Here is a 14158-nt window from a genome sequence, read left to right as displayed (position 1 = left end):
CTCTGCTTATAGTTTATAACCCAATTTAATTTAGAATAAAACTTAAAGTCCTGCCTCAAAGATTCTGAGATACTGTATATATCCCTCTCAGTAGACAGAGAAAAGTAGAACAAAAAAAAAAAAAGAACATTTTTGTTACAGCTACAGAAATTTCTAATCCTAGAAGTTGGAGATCTAAACAGCCTGTCCTACTTACTGCAGGTATGGATTAGTTAGGCATGAATATGAGCATGCAACATTTTTTCCTGGGAAAATTTGACTAAAAATATTTGATATTTATTTCTGTTGAGGTAATTCCCCGTTAGGAGAATGAGTGCACACAGGGAGACATAGTGAGAGTGGTGAAGAATAACACACAAACAGCACACAGATACACTGTATAGTAAAATGTAGGTTTTTACTTCCAGTAAAACGGTTAAGCAAAGTTCAACAAAACAGTCGAAGTCATTCACGGTTAAAGCAGTCAGTTTTCAGTCCAGGGATAATCCAAATATCAAAGTCCAGTATCAAAAACAGTTCAGTAACAGACTTACATCAAAGCCAAGAATAACGATGATCAGTAACAGTCAATAGGAAAATGTAGGAATGGCAACACTCTTGGAAACAACAGAACAGAACAGCCCAAGTTTCTGTCTCCATCTTATGGCCGTTTGAGGAACCACACCCAGTTACAATTTTAGCATTCCCTTAAAGCAGTGGCCCCCAACCTTTTTTGTGCCACGGCCCGGTACCGGCATCACAAAATGATCCGCGGCCCGGTACCGGCATCAGCACGCATGGCAAGGCGAGCCGAGCAACCGGCCAGCCAGCCGTCCCCCGCTTCTCCCCGCCACCTTCAACTCCTCCTTTGTACCTTTGTCGATGGGCTTCGGGACGGCTTCAGGACGGTCGCTCGGCTCGCCTTGCCTTGGGTGCTGAAAGAATCCTTGTGCCTTAGTTTTGTTCGAAGCCGCCCCCCCTTCGATGAAACTAAGGCACGAGGATTCCTTCAGGACCCAAACGCCTCTTTCCAACCGGAAAAGCTCACCGGAAGCACTTTCTCATCAAAACAAGATGGCAGCGCCCAGCAAACCGGCGGCCCGGTAGAAAATGTTCCACGGACCAGTACCGGTCCGGGGCCCGGTGGTTGGGGACCCCTGCCTTAAAGAGACAGTATTAAAATGTCTATCCTGGTTTATATATTTTCCAACCCAACTGTTAGGTGACTTACATTCCTAACATTCTCCCCTTTGGGTAGGACAATATATACAACTTTACATTCGAAGTCCATAATCCTCACAGCAAGCCTTATGCTTTACAGAGCCTTGGGCTTTTGTAAAATGATCTGCGATGTTATTTTCTGACATACAGTATTCTAGCTTAATCATCTTACTTTGCACACATTGTCTCACATTTAAATATCTTAAATCTGTGTGTTTTTATCTTGTCTTAACAGCAATATTTGAAGCCATCTGTATTGCTGATTGGTTGTCTTCATAAACAACAATTCCCATATCAATTAATAGTTGCTTATAACAAATTAAATCTGTACATAATAAAGATAAATATGAGAATTCAGCCTCCATTGTTGACAAACTTAGATGTTTCTGTTAAATAGACCTCCATCCAATCAACACATTTCCCAATAATACTATAGTACCTGATGTATATTTACGTGTATTTACGTCTGTAGCGAAACTTGCATCAGCGTATGCAGTTAAACTAAGTTCATCCTTAGGCTCCAAATACAATGCATAATGCATTGTTTGTTTCAGATATCTTAACACACGCTTAGCAGCTTGCCAGTGCCTTTCATTTGGCTCAGCATTAAATCTGGCTAATTGGTTAACACTGTATGCTATATCTGGCCTTGACCAATTACCGAAATAAGATAAACTACCAATCAAGGACTGATAAATGTTCTTATCAAAAACAGGACTTTGAACATCACTATGGCTAAACTCCTGGCTCATTGGTGTTTTAGCCAATTTACAGAGTTCCATTTTAAAACTTTTTACTAATTGGTTAATTTTATCTGGCTGTGAGATCTTGTATCCTCCCCTAGTTCTATCTATCTTTAATCCAAGATAATGTTTAATTTCACCTAACTGTTTTATCTTAAATTTCTTTTCTAATAGTGAAATTATCTCAGTAGCTTCTTGTTCAGTTTTGGTGATTAATGCTATGTCATAGTAAACAATAGCAACAATGAAATTATACCATTACTTTCTTTTTTAAACAAACATGGATCAGCCATGCCAGCTACAAAACCTATCTTAGTTAATTCCTTAACTATACATTGGTTCCACTCATATCCTGATTGCTTCAAGCCATAAAGACTCTTTTTCAAACTCCAGCAATCAGTTGTATTATCATTTTTTATACCTAAAGATTTCTTTAAATAAATAGTGTGTTGCAACGGTGCATGGACATATGCCGTCTCTACATCTAAATGATTTATAATGTATTTCTCCTTAGCTGCCCACACTAATGCTGCTCGTAATGTAGTAGCCTTCAGACTAGGCGCAAACACCTCATCGTAGTCATTTGCTGTCTGATTGAATCTTTGTGCTACTAACCTGGCTTTATGGGTAACTGTCCCATCTACACTAGTCTTAAGTTTATAAACCAATTTACACCCTATGGCATGTTTACTTGGTGGTAACTTAACATTTTCATATACTTCCAACTTTTTTAATGATTCCAGTTCCTTATCCGTTGCTTCCTGCCAAGCAACCTGATCCTTAGCAGGATACAGTTTTAGTTCATTATAGTTATTTGGAACTGTATTCACTTGGCATACAACACTAGCCTGATATCTATCAGGTGGTTGTGTTACACGGGTTGAACGTCTTGATAATACAGGGCTTACTGGTGTCACCTAACAGTTAGTTGGGTTGGAAAAAATATAAACCAAGATGGAGCCAGAAACCTGCCTTGTTCTGTCCTGTTTTGAGAGTGTTGCTGGTCCTCCATTTTTCCCGATTGACTGTTATTCTTGGATTTGATGTAAGTCTGTTACTGAACTGTTTTTGATACTGGACTTTGTTATTTGGATTATCCCTGGACTAAAAAACTGACTGCTTTAACCGTGAATGACTTGGACTGCTTGTTTGGACTTTGCTTAAACATTGCTTAAACGTTTATTGGAAGTAAAAACCCATTCGAAACATTTCTGTCTTCCATAAACATTACCAAATCATTTTACAGAGCTTCAAAAATGAACAGTAGCTAAGTATTGCTTAACAAAATGGTTTACTTATATGTTGTCCCCCTTCCCTACAAATTGCAGTTCTTCAAAGTTCATTGAAAATAAGTAGCACAGTGGTGGAATTCAAATTTTTTACTACCGGTTCTGTGGGCGTGGCTTGGTGGGTGTGGCAGGGGAAGGATAGTGTAAAATCTCCAGTCAGAGGTGGTATTTTCCGGTTCTCCGAACTACTCAAAATTTCCGCTACCGGAACTGGTCAGAATCTGCTGAATAACACCTCTGATTAATTTCCAACAGATTTTGTAGAAATTTCTCTACAGAAGATGCAGACAATTAGGGTGCACATTTTGTTGAAAGATAAGCATTATTCTTCAAATCCCTATTAAATATATTTGCATTTCTGTTTTGCAGTTCAGTTCACCAAATAATTGACTATTTGCAATCTTGATCTCTTTTTACCACATTCTATACCAGGTCTGTCAAACTGCCTGCCCATGGTGCGGATGCGTCATGAGCTGGCTACGCCCATGCCTGGTTAGAAAGTGGGGAGAAATGCCAATAAGTCATGTGATGCCACCATGATGACATGAGTTTGACACCCCTGCTCTATACTAACCGTATACATATAATACTAATCAAACAAACATTGTTATCAAAAAGATTGTAGCACTTTTTTGTCCTTTACATCTATTTCAAGTGTTTTCTTGTGAAATTTCTCCTTAACTTGACACAATAGATACTTGCCATGATACTATATTATACAACTGCTTGAATAGTAACCAATTTTATATTAAATCTACATAGCTGTTGATTGTCAGAACTGAGTAATACAGATAACACAGTGGCATCCTTAAAATGCATCAGGAATTTGAAAAATAAATTTTCTTAATGAAGTTGTCCAAATAATACCATGCAAATAGTCCAAGGGACCATGCTGCTCCTGGGAATTACATTCCAATTATGGCTTTTGGATATCACATCTCTCATATGCACATACAGTATAGCTATATAATTCCCATTAAATGTACACTTATAAACAGTATAACCCAAAATTCACACACCTTGAGATCTTTTCCCCTTCATATCATCCCTTCTTCAATTCCTTCTTTCTTCCTCTCTTGGTATCTTTTATTAAAGACAATGGGAAACTTTTCAAGCTAAGGAGAAAGCAATTCCTATAGGAATAGTTGCAGGTGAAATAACCTTTTTTTTTGCTACCTAGAGAATCATTTTTAAAGTTGTTTAGCATCATTTTATAGAACATCTGTGAATGTAAGAAGTTTGGAAGGATTGAGAAAGAGCTGGTTGCATGAGTTTGTCCCCTGCAATAAGAGCTGTGGTGGCGCAGTGGTTAGAATGCAGTACTACAGGCTACTTCTGCTGACTGCAGTTTGGCAGCTCGATTCTCACCGACTCAAGGTTGACTCAGCCTTCCATCCTTCCGAGGTCAGTAAAATGAGGACCCAGATTGTTGGGTTGACTCTGTAAACTGCTTAGAGAGGGCTGTAAAGCACTGTGAAGCAGTATAAAAGTCGAAGTGCTATTGCTAAATGCTAATACCATTTCAAGATTTCAATACAGGGCTCCATCTCATAACTTACTTAGTTTCTGGAAGTCTAGCTGATCTTTCCATCAACGCAAAAGGAAATCATTAGGAGGACCTCACAAACAACTAGAAGTGAAGGGACTATATGCAGCCTGCAATAACCAATGTATAGTTTGTTTTGTTAAGTAAAAGTGCCAGTGGACCTGAGTACCAATTCAAGATGTATGTGGAGGATAAGAATCATTTTGCTTTGAAAAATAGCTAAAATTTAGTTTAACAGATTTCTGTTTTTGTTATGCACCAATATGACCCATTCCATAACCTGGGCATTACAATTGAGAAGGCTTTTCTCTGTTATATCTCATCTGACATGCTATCATTCATACACGAGCCACTTGAGCATGTGAAAAGATATAGGGAAAGTCACCAGTTCCCAGCTCACAGGATTTTATCACAATATTAATCAGATGGTACATTAAAATAGAATGAAGGAGATAAAAAGAGAATCAAGTTTTCTATTAAATACTTCACTCTTCACATCACTTATAATTTGATTTGCTGTGAAAGATAGTTGTACACAGTACAGAATATTTACCTAAAGAAGGCTAGATATGAATATTCAGCAGTTGAGTTTCTTTTGACTATGGTATAATAGCTTTTTTGCCTTTCTGTTAAGGTTTTAACCTTTATATTATTGGCTTATTATAGTACTATTTGAGTACTAATTTTAGAATTGTCTGTGGCTGGGCTTAACACTGTATCTGCAGTAGTACTTTGTATTAGTCTAATTGAAAAGAAACAAAAATGCTTACAGTGGCATAAAGCATGGAAAATTTAAGAGGTGGTATATATATAAATATATAAAACCACTTCAAAACCTTTTAAAGATTCTGCTGAATATAACAACACCCTTAGTTGTATCTATCCTGATGGTTTTAATATTGGGCTTCCAGCACCAATGGACTACAGGCTTCAAAAGAAAAACATTACTACAGCCTCCATTTCTGTGATTCAGTCTCCAACAACAACCTGTCCCACAGAGATTATTATTATCAAATTTATTTTGATAAAGAGAAATATATAAAGATAGAAAACTATGGCAAGTAATTTTAAAGCCAGAGCACAGAGCACTCTAGGCACCTGAGATTTAGCTATTGTGCAAGCAGTGAAACTTCAGAATTCCTGTCCTGCATTGCATACACAGCAATAAAACCCAGAAAACAAGTAAGCAATAAAACAGAGCTTTCAGTTCGGTAGATTTTGGGAAATCACTCCAACCTTACCTCCCCATCTTGTGATCCTTGGCTTATTTTGAAACTTCAAAAAAAAAGTGGAAAGAGATTTATTCCACTTGCTTAATCCAACTGAGTATCAGTAGTTTACACCTGATTAATTTGCTCATCTAGAATCAAGTCTTGGATATTATCTTATTATTCATCTTTCAGATATTAGCAAGCAAAGCCTTCATGCTCAAGGAGTAGTTAACTAAGTGGTCAATTAATAACAATAACAATAGTAAATTACTGACTTTTACTATTACTAATAGACGTCTGTCACTTACTAATTAACTACTAAGCTTGCCAACACGGATAACTAGTATCTGGTACACTGTTGACATAGCGAACAGGAGAGCTAATTGCAGGTGGAATCAGTGGATCCAATAAATGAAGACAATCAAAGTGAAGCCAAGAGTCATAAGAGGGCAAAGCTAAGGTGTGTGATCTCTAATTGATACAGAAAAACAAAGCACCCTTACAACCTGCATTTCTGTGATTAGGTCTCCTGCAACAACCTGTCCCACAGGGATGGTGAACCAAGGCAAGTACTAGTCCCCTACTTACAACAGTTCATTTAGTGACTGTTCAAAGTTACAATGGCACTGAAAAAGTGATTTATGACTATTTTTCACACTTATTTCTCACAACCATTGCAGCATTCCCATGGTCACAGTGACCAAAATTCATATGCTTGGCAAATTACTCAGATTTAGGACCGTTGAAATGTCCCCGGGTCATGTGATCCCCTTTTGCGACCCTCTGACAAGTAAAGTCAATGGGGAAGCCAGGTTAACTTAACAACCGTGTCACTAACTTGACAACGGCTATGATTCACTTAGCGATTGTAGCAAGAAAGGTCATAAAATGGGGCAATATTCACTTAACAATCACCTCACTTAGCAACAGAAATGTTGGGCTCAATTGCAGTTCTAAGTCAAAGACTACCCATAACTGTCAAAAGTGCTGATCTTCCCCCAAAGATTGATATTTATAGTTATATCCTTTTTGGACTTAGTCTACAGAACAATGAAAGAACATCTTAAATCAGAGGTCTCCAAACTTGGCAACTTTAAGACTTCTGGACTTCAACTCCCAAAATTCTACAGCCAGAATAGCCAGCTGGAGAATTCTGGGAGTTGAAGTCCACAAGTCTTAAAGTTGCCAAGTTTGGGGACCCCGTCTTAAATCTTTACCTATGTTGAGTTCGCTATCATCAGAAATTGGGTGCAGAGCAGCACTTTAAAAAAAAAGCATGCTTAAATATAACCATAAAGGGTTAAAAAAAAGCAGTTGTGTTGAAAAGAAGTCAAAATCCACAGTGAAAGGAGTCAACTATCCATATAAATCAACTGAAATTTAAAAAATCTAATTTCCAAGCGTCCATTTTTTAGTCAGGTAGTCTCTCAGTTCACATTGCCACAACCAGCCAGTCCACATGGGTGAAACCGGGGTTTTTGACATATAAGCATAGAGACGTCCCCCTTCACTCTCTCCCCCCTTCCATCTTGAAAGGAAAAAGGCTGCTTTCTTTAAGCTAGAGAGAGAAGTTGCTGGATTGAGGCAGGAAAGGAGTGCCGCTGCCTCAGCATTAACCGATTGGAATTTCTAGGGAAAAAAGGAAATCTAGACAAAAATATCTTTCCAAAAGCCTTGTTTATTTCTGTAGAAATAGGCAAATGTTTTTGCTCAGGAATCTGTGTTAGACTTTTGATTTATTTTGCTGTGCACATGTTAGAAGCCGACTATGCCTTTGAATACTTAAGCTTTGGGTAAGGAGGTTCCACTGAGTTCAAGTTTTACTTTGTCTCTATGAAGTTCTCGACAGCTGTTATATTTTGAAAGCGTGTATTTAATTGTACAATGCAATTGAGGGTTTTTAATGGTAAAATGTTTCTTAATTTTTAGGCTTTTATGATGTGTTTTTCATTGTATGCCACCCACAATCATATTTTGCGAGATGGGCAATTATATGATAAATAAATAAAACCAGATCCTGAATGAGGTTTTTAATTAAAATGATCAGTCAGGAGGTATTTTTAAATCATTTTTAAAAAATAAAATAAAATTTGATTTTATTCATTCTTGCAAGATTGATTTATTTCCCAATGGGGAAAGGAAAGGTTAAAACTACTTCTTTTATGTTATGCCAGATGGTTTCATTACGGAACTTGAAATGTTATTTTCCTTTTTTTATTAGCCATAAGGGGAGTACAGATTATGGTAGTCCTCTCTCTCTCTACATCAAAGTGAAGAGGAACCTCCAGGAACATTATGTTGTGGTTAGCCGGCAGCAGGTGCAGACGGCTGACGAGAGTGAGGACTCAGATGAGGGGCCAGGACCATTAGGGAGTGGATTGCTGCCTTCAGAGATTGTGGGGGCTGGCAGCAGTGATGAGGAGGTTCTTGAGGAGCCTGTGCCAAGTGCACGTGCACGAACGATTGCTCGGAGGAAAGAACAGTTACAATAGCACGGGCAACTCGGGAGTAAGGCTGCAAGGTAATGGCCCCTCCTTCAAGACGATAAAAGCCAGCTGTGAAACTAACTTTCTTTGCAGAAGGCAAAGAATTTTTGAACTCAGCCTCGTGGACATTACAGTTGGTATTTGAAGACTCTTGTAAACTATTTCTTATCTGTTGTTTTTTGTCAGACTTGGAAAAACTTGGCAAGGCTCTTTCTTGTCGGAGCTAATTAGTTGGAAGCAGCCTTTTATCTGTGAAGAAACAGGATTTTTAGCTTAAACATAAAAAGATTATACTGCTGCCTTTCTCTTGTGTTTGCTCTCTTGGAATCAGGTTTGGGTCAGAACATATTACTGATAGGAATAATTAGGAAGCAGCTGAAGCCAGGCAGCAAGTTAGGGCAGGGAAAAGTCTTCCAGGAGAGCTTCAGGGAGATATGATTTCAGACTTTTAGAAGCCCTGTTCTTCGATTAACATAAAAAGAGTTCGTATATATTTCTTGTTTTGTTTTGTTTTCTTTTATTTTGCATATATGAATGATATTTCTAATTTGATTGAGATTGAGATTGATCAATATTGATATTGCAGTACTAGGAATAGCTAAGATACCACCCTGAACCTTCAAAACTCCAAGGCCTCTGGTAAAGAATCCAAGACTGAAGAAGATATATATCCCTGACAGAGATGAGAAGGGATTTTACTAAGGTTTCAGTTTGAAAAAATTGCACTAAAAACAGACTATTTCACAGCTCAAAATTATGAATTCAAATTCAGATAATTTTGAAGTCGTAGTTTTGAGCTGTGAAATAATCTTAGCTATTCCTAGTACTGCACTTTTATGAACAAGAGCTTTGATGTTGTTCCTGGGATCTTTTGGGGCCACTTTCTCAGTTTATGAGTCACAGCCCCAAGTGCTCCTATCACTACCATTAATTCTTTGACCTTTACTTTCTGCATCTCTTCTGCCCAGGAGCTTCTCCAGCTTCTCATATTCTTTCCATATATGTTATGAGAAGCTACATGTGTGTTTGTATGTTTTAAATGTTCAGTTGATAGAGTTTCATGTTTAATGAATAAAAGAGACAACAACAATAATAATGATAATTTAGAGGAAAAGTGACGAATCATTACAAAAACTAGTACCCCCTGGGGGAGTGGCTTCCAAACTTAACTTGAAATTGCAATCAAAATTCCCAGAAGAATGAACCAATGAGCTCAGTGAGCATTCTCATATTTCCATTAGGGCGGTAGGAAGTTAGCATCTACCCCTCTCCTAGAAAAATGAAGTATCTTAGGAAATATTAAAAAGGCAGAATATTTCCCCTAAAAAGTGTAGAAACTCAGAAGCAGAAACTCACCTCAGAGCAGAAGCTCACCCCCACTTTGTTAATGGATGGGTTTTTAAGGCCTAGGCTAGAGTATTCTACATAATAAAGGCCTCTGCCCATCTCACCACCTGGTCTGGGAAGATTGCACCAGCCAGCACTCAGCCATGTGGTCCAGACAAAGCCTACACAGTTAGCTAAGAACCCCCGCCCCTGGGAGTCTGACAGCCAATGGGATACATTTCTTGCACAGGAAAGAAAACACTAAGGTGGGGCCCAACAGAAAGTATATAACTAAGGGACTCTCAGCATCTCAGCCCTTTTCCCTTTCCTCCTTTTCCTTCACCCAACATCTTGAAGCATGTGATCGTCTTTGGAGCTCCAAGCCATGCGGTCCATTAAACCATCTTTCCAGATAGCCTCCATGTTTCCAGTGTCTTTTTCCCCACTTGGAACTGAACCCAGAAGGATAATTCTTCCAACAGGACTAAGAGCTTAGATTCTCTTGCAAAATATGGAACATTGTCTGTAATTCAAGAAAGCAGCTGCATTTATGGAGGTGCATTCAAGTGCTAAGTTCTTATTCCCATGTTTCACTGGAACACTAACATAACTGCTAGTAGACAAAAAGCATGACCAGTTACATGCAACTGATTACAAATATGCTAAAATTCATAGTTACCTTAACTCAAAGCCGCAGCAGCCTTAAAATACGGGTTAACAAACCTCATTTAATACAGCCCGTAGGCTGGATTCATAGTATGCTGAGTATTGTATTCATGTACTCACAATGTCTGTGTGCTCTGTGGGAGTGTAGGGATGAAACTGACCTCCATACAAGTTATTTTATAGAGTCCCCAATCAGAACAATCACACAAGGATGAAGGGCACACTTCAGTGCCTCGACTTCTCTGACCCATTTCTAGCAGAAGCAGCAGGTGAAGGAACTTGGGCAGCCACAGCATCTTGTTGCTACTGCAGCAGCAGCTTCATTATATTGTGTAATCTTTTGCACCAGAAAGAAGAGAGCAGCTAATTAAGGTCCTTTTCCTGAGAACAGAAGAAAGCTGGAATCACCAAAGAAATGTCCCATCCACCTAGTTATTTCTCGCTTTCCCTAAAAGCAAAAATAGAAAAAGAAAGAAAGAAAATAAAATAAGCTATGTACAAAAATACAGTATGTTATACAATTAGCCGACAAGGCCATGCTGTTGTTTATTAATTTCAATATGTCTGCATAACAATTGGACATTAAAATAGGATGAAAATAATAATAAATATGCCCAAACATTTCAGAGTAAGATCTGGGCTACCCAAAATACTACAGTAAGTTTCTACTACACTGGTTTCTGGGAAGCATATTCCTTTAATCAACTAAAGGCCTTCTAGAATGCTGAACAAGGCTTCTGTATGTTGTATTAAAAAACACTCATACTGCCTAACTATGACTTGAACTTTTTCTTTTTTTAAGCAGTGCGTCTCTTTTGGCACATCTCCCACAAATCTGATCCGAAAGACTTGTTTTTTCAAGAATAAAAAGGAGACGTCAGAATTACATTGTTACATTGTCCATAGCTGTATTGATTTGAGATTATATTATGACACCAGCCATGGAAAACTTGCCATATCAAACAGCTAGAAACTACATAAAGAATACTTGGGATTGTGGATTAAATTATTTGCTTTGGAGGAAGAAAGCTAATTGATAAATTATTTGCAATACAAAAATTTGTTTTCAAATGTTGTTCAAAACTGAAGCAAACATTGTTTATTTTCAAATTCAAGGCTCTCAGTATTTGATAATCTGAGAAATTTTGAACACTTGAAAATCGCATGAATTCTACCATTTTGAGGAAACATGATATGATATATGGATGAATAGTTGGTGAAAGGTAAAACAGGGATTTAAATTGGTTTGAATATATGCAGATAAAACCTTTAACAATATTGTTAGCAACATTAGAATATAACAAAAATCTATATTCAAAGATGTACTTGTTTAAAATAAAGCATAAATTTCCAAAATATATAAATAATTATAAACAATTTAAAATTTGATTTCCAAGTCAAATAAATAAATTATTGAGTGACCTTAACAGTAGCCTAAGTACTTCTGAAAATCAGAAATATTTCTGGAAAGAAAGTCAGTGATCAATTTTCTATATGAAAATTTCTATATAGAAACTGAATAATGAATAACAATAAATATAGGAATGAATAGTAAGAGAGGAGAGATGTGGGATTTCCAATGAAATAAAAATAATGAACATGAATTATAGCTCATTCTACTGAAGATATAAATCTCAAGTAGACTTTCCAATTCACTTACAGTGGACATTTTCAAAAATAAAGAATACACTTTGTGATAAATAGAATATTGGCTTTTATCATTTTTGAACTAATACTAGATTATGAAACTTCAACATATGGAAACAATTTTTATATGCCTTTTGTATCTAGAACAATCTAAAAAAAGGGAGGAGAAAACAGTTTTTAAAAATTGCCCATTGTTTTTAATTTATTCATTACTTGTAAGGACAACCATATTTGTCATCAGTAAAAAGAGATAAAAGGTGAACATTTTAAATTAGAAACACTATCTTAAATTTAAAACAAAATAAGGATAAATAAGGATATGATATGAAGCAATTTCTTTTAAATCAAATTATATTGAACAATAAGATTTAAACATAGGCTTGCCGCCAAAAATGAGTAATGCATATATAATGTTAGCAATAATCAGGGGTAAAAACTCTTTTTTCCTAACACAATTGAGAATCTCAACATTCCTCCCCAATGTATCATGCTATCTGTCCTATTTTGGCTAGAAATTCTGAAATTTCTATTTCTATATAAGAAAGTATTTTCTTATATGTTCAGCTGGATACATCACAGCAAGGAATATGCTTTTTTTCTTTCTCTTTCTTAAGACTTGCAAGCAGCATTCGTGCTTGCCTAATGGTTGGATGGTTATCTGGTGAAACTTCCCGACCACGGGGAGATGAAGTTGTGAAGACATTTGCCTGGCTGAATTTCCACCTGCTGCTTTTTGGGTCCTCTGGGCTCCAACTATACCAGGATCTCTTAGGGTTCCTGCAACTCTTCATATGGAAAGTCTCCCTTGCCAGTAGTCTTCAGGAACTCTACTTTAAGGGGCAGGAGCTTCTCCATCCCTTTAGGTCAGTGAACATTTGATATATGTGGACTTCAACTCCCAGAAAGTACAGTGGCTCCACACAATTTAAAGTTGTCAAAGCTGAGAAACACCACCCTGAACAGAGCAGTACAGATACCCACTGCAACTGTTTATTGATCCTCACCGTAACTCGCAGCTCAGTGAAGTTGGTAGCTGTTAGGGGGGATGAAGTCCTTTCTCGTCCTCTTCTCCCGTCCAGCGCCTTCTGAAACACCTGGCCAGCAAGTGAGGAGAACCCTCCGAAGTCCCATCGGGGATGGACAGCAAGGGGTCGCAACTTGCCTGAGCGGCAGGTAGAAAAAGCAACTCCGCTCGGCATTCCGTAGCAACATCAGTGTCAGCAGCCCTTTCAAGGCTGGCGGTCGGTCGCCATCTAGTGGCGACAGGCCAGATAAGCATCGAGTCAGAGGCTTTCCGCCAAGAAATACGTGAAGTCGCGTGTTTAATAGATCTACTTATCGTTTCGCTTTAGCTCAAAATTAATTGTTGCCCAAACCACCTATTTATATTCCTTTTAAAAAAATATTCTTAGTGCTGAAGGCGGCTAATAACATTAGAAAAAAAGATAAGCCTGCGTTCACCCAAGACCTCCACTAAATTTAGTTAGTGATTTCACTGGAAGTATTTGCATGACATGTTTACAGTGATTTATCCAACTGGTCCAGTTTTTGGGCTCTCCCAACCCATTAACTGTAATCTAACTACATAGGCTGAATCTGCATGATTAGTTAGCTTAAGATGAAGTCTAGTTCAATCTCCAGAGCCATAAACAAGCCAACCATATGAACTTGTGCAGACCCAGTCCAGGTTGTCAGTCTGTTTCTCAGAAGCCCAAAAATTGTATGCAGTTCAATTAGTTAATGTAGTGAGTCCAAATAGTAGGGCACACACTGCCATTGCCATGTTCTCTGAATCGTATGTGGCTGTGATCCTTGTAAGCTACCCAGTACCAACCTCCCATAAATAGCAGAGATGTTTTACCTATGCTCTCACAGTACTCTCCCCATCCATCTAAATTACAATTTAACTTACAGCAATGATGCCTGGATATGTTTCTTTACACGTAGCATGCAGTAATCCACAAAAGTTTTAGACAAAACTCTGTGGCTGTAATGTGGTTAAGGCCCTGGAGTAAGGACCAGGGGAGAGGTCCTTCAACTGCCA

General features: G+C 37.8%; 1 protein-coding gene across 1 annotated transcript in view; it reads right to left on the bottom strand.

The window, feature by feature from the left end:
* The window catches only part of TSHR (thyroid stimulating hormone receptor), a 50580-nt gene extending 37252 nt beyond the window's left edge, over positions 1-13328 (bottom strand). Inside the window, exons 1-2 of the mRNA XM_026664259.2 lie at positions 13119-13328; positions 10588-10915 (exon numbers count right to left, since the gene is read on the bottom strand). Coding sequence (XP_026520044.1) covers positions 10588-10763 — 176 coding nt within the window. The 5' untranslated portion in view covers positions 10764-10915; positions 13119-13328. The remainder of the gene's footprint in view (positions 1-10587; positions 10916-13118) is intronic.
* Positions 13329-14158: the final 830 nt, after the last annotated feature.

This window comes from Notechis scutatus, chromosome 1 (assembly GCF_049901735.1).
Source record: "Notechis scutatus isolate UNSWTSFEM ecotype Mainland chromosome 1, rNotScu1.2, whole genome shotgun sequence".
Taxonomy (NCBI): domain Eukaryota; kingdom Metazoa; phylum Chordata; class Lepidosauria; order Squamata; family Elapidae; genus Notechis; species Notechis scutatus.
The sequence above is the reverse complement of the archived record's forward strand: the minus strand, read 5'-3'. Positions and strand labels throughout refer to the sequence as shown.